The sequence below is a fragment of the Equus quagga genome, chromosome 1 (genome assembly GCF_021613505.1).
Source record: "Equus quagga isolate Etosha38 chromosome 1, UCLA_HA_Equagga_1.0, whole genome shotgun sequence".
Classification (NCBI taxonomy): Eukaryota; Metazoa; Chordata; class Mammalia; order Perissodactyla; family Equidae; genus Equus; species Equus quagga.
In genome coordinates, this window is record NC_060267.1 from 84,571,033 (window position 1) to 84,579,400 (window position 8,368).

Consider the following 8,368-nt stretch of genomic DNA (forward strand, 5'->3'; position numbering starts at 1 on the left):
CCACATAAATACAGTCAACTGATCATTCAAAGAGAGCAAAGACAATAAAATGGAGTGAATATAGTCTTTTCAAAAAATTGTAGTGGAACAACTGGACATCCACATGCAAAAAATTGAATCTAGTCACAGACCTTACATCCGTCATAAAAATTAACTCAAGATAGATCATAGTTATGTAACATAGGAGAAAACCTAGGTCACCTTGGGTATGGAGATAACTTTTTAGATACAACACCAAAGGCATGATCCATGAAAGAAATACTTGACAAGCTGGACTTCGTTAAAATTAAAACCTTCTGCTCTGTGAAAGATGCTGTCAAGAGAATGAGAAGATGAGCCACAGACTAGGGAAAAATATTTGCAAAAGACTTGCCTGATAGGGGCCGGGCCAGTGGCACAGTGGTTAAATGCGCATGTTCCGCATCGGGGGCCCAGAGTTCGCCGGTTCAGATCCCGGGTGTGGACGTGGCACTGATTGGCACGCCATGGTAGGTGTCCCACATATAAAGTAGAGGAAGATGGGCATGGATGTTAGCTCAGGGCCAGTCTTCCTCAGTGAAAAAGAGGACGATTGGCAGCAGTTAGCTCAGAGCTAATCTTCCTCAAAAAAAAAAAAAGACTTGTCTGATAAAGGATTCTTATCTAAAATATATTTAAAACCCCTGAAAATCCAAAATTAAGAAAACAAACAACCTAAATTAAAAAGGGGCAAAAGGCCTAAACAGACATCCCATCAAAGAAGATATACAAATGGCAAATAAACATAAGAAAAGTTGCTCCATGTCATATGTCATCAAAGAAATGCAAATTAAAAACAAAATGAGATACCACTACACACCTATTAGAATGGCCAAACTCCAAACACTGGCACCATCAAATGCTAACAAGGATGTGGAGCAAAAGGAACATTCATTCATTGCTGGTGGGAGTGCAAAACAGTACAGTTTGGCAGTTTATTACAAAACTAAACCTACTCTTACTCTAGGATCCAAAAATCATATTCCTTGATATTTACCAAAGGAGTTGAAAATTTATGTCCCCACAAAAAGCTGCACATTGTTGTTTAAAACAGCTTTATTCATAATTGCCAAAACTTGGAAGCAACCAAGATGGCCTTCAATAGGTGAATGGATAAATAAACCATGCTACATCCAGACAACGGAATATTATTCAGCACTAAAAAGAAATGAGCTATCAAGCCTGGAAAACACGTGGAGAAAACTTACATGCATTTTACTAAATAAAAGAGTCCACCAGAAAAGCCTACATGTTATATGATTCCAACTAGAAGACATTCTGGAAAAGGTAAAACTATGGAGACAGTAAAAAAGATGAGTGGTTGCCAGGGGTTAGGAGGGAAGGAACAATGAATAGGCAGAACACAAATGCTTTTTAGGGCAGTGAAACTACTCTCTATGATACTACAATGGTGTCATTATACATTTGTCAAAACCCATAGAATGTACAACACTAAGAGTGAACCTGCACGTAAACTATGAACTTTGAATGCTGATGTGTCAATGTAGGTTCATCAATCATAACAAATGTACCACTCTGGTGGGGGATGTTGATAATGGGAGAGGCTGTGTGTGTATGGGGGTAGAGGGTCTATGACAACCCTCTGTATTTTCTGATCAATTTTGCTGTCAACCTTTAACCACTCTGAAAAATAAAGCTTATTTAAAGAGAAATAAATATATAAAAAGAAAATACCTATATAGAAGTTGTGAGTGCCATGACATTTACACATGAGAACAATATGGGTTAATGAAGCTAAATATCTTGCCCAAATTTACCCATTTAGTAATTGGAGGAACTGGGATTCAAAAATAAATAGTCTGGCTAAGAAATTGAAGCAATAAAATGTTTAACAAAGGCAAACAAAAATTATGAGACTCAAAGAAGTTAAGTATTGCAAAGCTTACATAGTATGTAAGAGGCAGAGCCAGCATCTGAATCTGTTCAGTCTGGCTCTAGAGCCTGTACCTTTAATCCCTTCCGTATAACTGTACACCTACACCTAGATACAGCCATACATGCAGACACAGAACCTCAGACATGTTCGAAGCCATCAGCTCTCTTTTCAGATAGGCACACATAAGCCTACATGCAGACATGCATAGGAGCACGTGCATGCACAGAGAGCATGCATGTGTGCATGAGCACATACATTACATATATCACATGTATACGCATGGACACACCTCTTCCCCAGCTGCTGCATGGCCGTAATTCCCTCCCTGGGTATAAGAGGCTACATCTCTGGAGCCCACGTTCCCCACAGGCTCTTGGACACAGAGCTCAGAGGATGTCAGTATTGTTCTCCTCTCCTGGGAAGAACACAGGGCAAATGCCCCCAAGGCTCTGACCTGTGGGGATGACAGGCCCCTGGGTCTCCCTTTCTATCATCAACTCCCACTGTGAGGTAGAGAGAAGAATCAGCACATTTCTGAAGCTAGATCTGCACTTCAAGTGGGCTCCTTCCTCAGAGATTCAGAGCTGATCATAACCCCTGGCAGGACCCCAAGATTGACCAGGACCCTCAGTCTCCTCTGTCAAAGCCACAGGTAGGCAGGCTGAGGTGTTGTTGGGAACAGAGACTGTGGGGTCAACATCTTCATGTGATCTTCCTCCCTTCTCCTGATCTTGTCTTCTTCTCTCCTCCATCTCAAAAGCCAGGAAACAAGTGAACGAGAAACTTAGAATAATGCAGGGGTTCAGAGTACACATTCTGAAGCTGGACTCACCACCGTTGAGTTGTGTGGCCTTACGCAAGCCATTTCAATTTCCTCTATCTCACTTTCATTATCTGTAAAATGAGGAGCTGTGAGGACTAAGTGACAATGTATGTAAAGTTCTTAGAGCAATGTCTGGCACATGTCAGCACTATGTGATTGCTAACTATTCTGGTACCGGGATTGAGAACATCATGAGAAGGGGATGCAATGAAGTGAGTGTCTCCAATAGGAGACATCTGGGTGAGACATTGTCAGCTCAGCAGAGGAGCACAAGACAGTGGTTTTCAGCAAAAGTCTCACTTTAAGCAGCTCTGGTCAATCAGATGGAGACCAAGGGTGTGTTGAGACAGAGGGAAGACAATTATTCACAAAAAGAAGTCCAGTGGGCATATTTTAAATGTCCACTTGCATTGGAATTTAGAATTTAACAGCTAGTTAGGAAGGGCTAGAAAAAGCTCTAATATGATATAGGAGTAAAAACTAGACAAAAAGGAGAGATTTCAGAGAGCTGAAAAGAGACGGACGGGGCCTGAAAAGGGCCCTGCAGAATCCTGAAGCAGGACATATCTGTTCAAATGCAACCAATATGATATAAAGCTAAATATGAAAGGAACTCCTCACTCCATCCCTCCAATCTCACTTTAGAAGGAAGTCACACACACACCAAAACAAACACAGATATGAAGGAGATATTTTTCTTTACAAAAATGGGATTATTCTATGTGCATTGTTCTGCAACTTGTTTCTGTCACTTAGCAAAATATCATAGACAGCACTGTCACAGTGATAACAGCTTAGAAATGATTAGCTTTTGCTCTGCCATCAGATGCCTAAATTCAAATCCCATCTCTACCCTTAGTAACTGTGGGATGTGGTAAGTTACTCAAATTTGCTACATTCTATTTTTTTATCTGTAAAATACATATAATAACAGTGCATATGTCTTAGGATTTGGAGAAAATAAAATGGTAAAAGATGTGCAAAGTACTTAGCTCATGGTGTGACACATATTGAGTGCTAATAAGTATTGGTTAACATTAGCCATCTTATTTCTTTAGAGACCGCATGATAGTGAGTCATGAGAATGAGCTATAAATTGTTTTACTAATTCACCTATTTGTGAATATTTAGTTTATTTGTTCTGTGGGTTGTTTTGTTTGTGTTGTTTTGTTTGGTATTATAAGCAATGCTACAATAAATATCTTTATGCTACAAATACATGAGTATCTTTAAAGGATAGATTTCTATAAGTGGAATTATTCAATAAAGAGATGTAGATTTTCAAATTTGATAGAGACTACCAAAAGGTCTTCACTGATTACCCTCTTACTATTTGTAAATGTAAGGATCTTTTTCCTTTTGGATATTGTCAAAAGAAATTTTTACTGACAATCTCATGGGTGACAATTATATTTCAGTTTAAATTATATTTTCTAATTACCAGTGAAGTTGGACATCTTCTCATAAGTTTTCTTCGGTAAATGTGTTGCAGATACTTTTGAGTCAATAATTGACATTTTAGCTTTGCTAATGGTCTTTTTTGGTGTTACTTTCACATTTTTGAGTACAGTATTTTGTCATTTTTGCCTCTCTTTTTTATTTCTTTCTCGGAATGGCACCTCCATCTTCAGACCATAAAAAATATGCTCTTTTATCTTTGGCTAACATTTTTTTTTTTAAAGATTGGCACCTGAGCTAACAACTGTGGCCAATCTTTTTTATTCTTTTTGTTTTTTTCTGCTGTATCTCCCCAAAACCCCCCTGGTACATAGTTGTATATCTTAGTTGCAGGTACTTCTAGTAGTGGCATGTGGGACGCCGCCTCAACGTGGCCTGATGATCGGTGCCATGTCCACACCCAAGATCCGAACCCTGGGCCGCCGCAGCGGAGCGCGCGAACTTAACCACTTGGCCATGGGGCCAGCCCCTAACATATATTTTATGGTTTGGATTCTTTACTTTTAGATTGTTCATTCAAATGGGTTTTATTTCTATGTGTGGGTTGGACAGAAATCTCACCTTATTTTTTCCAAATGTTCATCCAATTGTCATAAATATCACTTATTTACTATCCCATGCTTTTTCCATTGCTATGAATAAATCTTTATTATATATTAAGTTCTATATAGATTAAGACCTATATACATGTATAAATAAAAGTACATAGAATTATTTATGTTGGTCCATTGATTTGTTTTTCTCTGTATGTATCATTATCTTATTGTTTGTCATTATTATATGCTTTGATTTTCAGACAGAAAAGTTCTCTGTCCTTATTCTAGTTTTTTCAAAATTATCCTGTCTTTCCTTACCTCTTTGCTCCTCTAGATGAATTTTAGAATGACCATCTCAAGTCCCGTTAAAAATTCCCTTGGAGTGTTATTATGAGTGGATTTGATTTTATCAGTTTGAGAAGAATTGACTTGAGATCTACTCTCTTAAGTAGAATGGTGGTTACTAGGGGCTGAGGGGCGGGAGAATTGGGGAGATGCTGTTTGAAGGTACAAACTTGCAACCAGAAAATTAAAAATCCTGGAGGTCTAATGCACAGCATAGTCATTATAGCTAAGAATATTGAATTATACATAAACTTCAAAGTTTCTTAGAGACTATATCTTAATTATTCTTACCACAAAAAAAAATTAAACCTATGTGCTATAAAGAGGTGATACCTAACACTATGCTGGTAATAATATTGCAATATACAAATGCATCAAATCAACACATTGTACACCTTAAACTTATACAACGTTATTTGCCAATTATGTCTCAATAAAAATAAATAATAAATAAATATCTACTCTCTTACCAAATTTCAAGCATATAATACGATATTGTTAACTTTAGTCACCATGCTGCACATTAGATCCCCAGAACTTATTGATCTTATAATTAGAAGTTTGTACTTTTGACTAATATCTCCCAGTTTCCCCCATCTCCCAGCCCCTGGCAACTACCATTCTACTCTCCGTTTCTGTGAGTTTATCTTTTTAGACTCAACCATGAGAAAGAAGGAAATCCCACCATTTGCAACAACACGGATGAACTTTGAGGGCGTTATATTAAGTGAAATAAGTCAGACAGAGAAAGACAATTACTGTATGATATAACATAATTTAAGAATTGACATTTTTAAATACTGAATCTTCCTTTTTAGAGGTATAGTATCTCCCTTTATTCAGATCATCCTTTTGTGTTCTGTTATAGTTTCTTCACATAGGTCTTTCTCATTTGTTTTTATTTCCCCCTCTTAGGTTTGTTCCTAAGTATTTTATGGACTTTCTTACCAATATCAATTGAAACTTTTTTCTCCATTACATTTTTCTGATACAGGAAAAGTATTAATGTTTGTATATTTGTCTTGTGTCTGACCACTTTGGTAAAATCTTCATAGGTTTAAAGTTTTCAGATAATTATCTTGGATTTTTCTGGACAATCAAGTCACTTAAAAATAATAACAGTTTCATATTTTCTAATTTTTATGCCCCCTATTTTTTTCCTTTTACTAGCTTAGACTGCCATCTGAACAATGTCACTTAATAGTGGTAACAGAGGCCATCCTCATTTTGTCTTTTCCATGATATCAATGGGAACTGGACTCTTACATTCAAGTTTTTTATATTCCAGTAACTCAGTTTTTTAATCAGAAAAAATAATATACTTAAAGAATTAATCTCCATAACATAGGCTATTCCTGGTAGTATTCTTATTTTGAGTGGTATCTCTGAACTAAAAATTTGTAATTTAAGTGTTCAGATCATACTCATCAAACAGAAGCGCTTGAATAAACATTAAGTAAGCTTTGCTCTGAAGACTTAAGGAAGTCTCACCTGTCTTCTCCAGATATCAAGGAGCATTGATTGAATCTGATGCTCACTTTTGTCCTATCCCCACTACAACCACCACCTCCGGACCTATGAGTCAGAGAGGATCCTGATGAAAGGACCTCAACATGGGGACCCCTTGTATGAACGCATCCTGATTCAAAGTGAGACCCAGCACCCTCTTCATCTGGGACAGAAAAACAAGAAGAGGCTTAGGTTGGTTAAGAAACAACATAAGAGGAATCTTTAAAAAGAAAGTTGAGCACAACTCAGACAAATGACATTACATAGAAATTGTTAAAAACATGGGAAAACCTTAGTTTTTAGCTTTGAATGTTTTCACTTTTCCCTTATTGGATTTTACTCACTGTTTCTCTGTAGTTACTTGAAGTAAATATTCTTTAAATCCTAACAAATAGCAGTGGGCTTTTTTTATATAGGCTGGAGATTATAAAAGAAGCAGTCTTTATGAAATTGCCCTTCGCATCCTTCCCACTGCCTCTCCAAACCCTGCCCAGGACAACAGAGACATGGAGATAAAGAACGACAGCAGCAGCACATCAGGCTTTATGCTCCTGGGCATCTCTTCCAACCCTCAGCTACAGAAACCTCTCTTTGACATCTTCCTCATCATGTACCTGGTCACCCTGGTGGGGAATGTACTCATTATCCTGGCCATCCACTCGGACTTCCGGCTCCATACTCCTATGTACTTTTTTCTCAGCAACCTGTCCTTCATGGATATCTGCTTCACAACAGTCATTGTGCCCAAGATGCTGGTGAATTTACTATCAGAAACAAAGTCTATCTCCTATGTGGGCTGTCTCATTCAGATGTATTTCTTCATGGCATTTGCAAACACTGACAGCTACCTGCTGGCCTCTATGGCCATAGATCGGCTGGTAGCCATCTGCAACCCCTTCCATTATGATACGGTTATGAACTCACGGCATTGCCTCCTCATGCTGCTGGGTTCTTGCACTATCTCCCACCTCCACTCCCTGCTCCGTGTGCTACTCATGTCCCAACTCTCTTTCTGTGCCTCCCATGTCATTAAGCACTTTTTTTGTGATACTCAACCTGTGTTAAAGCTATCCTGCTCTGACACTTCCTCCAACCAGATTGTGGTCATGACTGAGACCCTGGCTGTCATTGCAACCCCCTTCCTGTGCATCCTCTTCTCCTACCTGAGAATCATCATTACTGTGCTCAGAATCCCCTCTGCAGCTGGGAAGTGGAAGGCCTTCTCTACGTGTGGCTCCCACCTCACTGTAGTGGTCTTGTTCTATGGCAGTGTCATCTATGTCTATTTTAGGCCCCTGTCCATGTACTCAGTGGTGAAGGATCGGGTAGCCACAGTTATGTACACAGTGGTGACACCCATGCTGAACCCTTTCATCTACAGCCTCAGGAACAAAGATATGAAGATGGGTTTGAGGAAATTAAGGGAAAGAATATACTCATAGAAGGAATAACAAGATACAATATCACAATTGGGAAATGACCTAAAAGATAATCAGCATACCTTCTTACCTACCCATTTTTCACATGGCACCCAAAGAGGTATTGAGAGGTAGTGTTGAATAGCAGAAAGAGTATTGACCTGGAAGATAGAATACTTGGTTTCTATCAATGACTTTGACAGAATAAATGTTCAATCACAGACCAAGAATTGCTAGGTATCACTAGGTATCCACATTTCAGGAAAACTGTTTGTGCCGCCCATGTAATGGAATAAGGTATTTCCAAATAACTCTTCTATAAGCTTTGCATTGGCTAGCACTCAAGGAAATATAAAGTCCTATA

At 38.4% G+C, this 8,368-nt stretch overlaps 1 protein-coding gene across 1 annotated transcript; it reads left to right on the forward strand.

The window, feature by feature from the left end:
- Positions 1-7,003: 7,003 nt before the first annotated feature.
- On the forward strand, positions 7,004-8,028 carry LOC124228011 (olfactory receptor 1L4). Its single transcript, XM_046642231.1, has one exon. It carries the CDS (start codon positions 7,093-7,095, stop codon positions 8,026-8,028), a length of 936 nt encoding a protein of 311 aa, XP_046498187.1. The 5' UTR covers positions 7,004-7,092.
- The last annotated feature ends 340 nt before the right edge of the window (positions 8,029-8,368 follow it).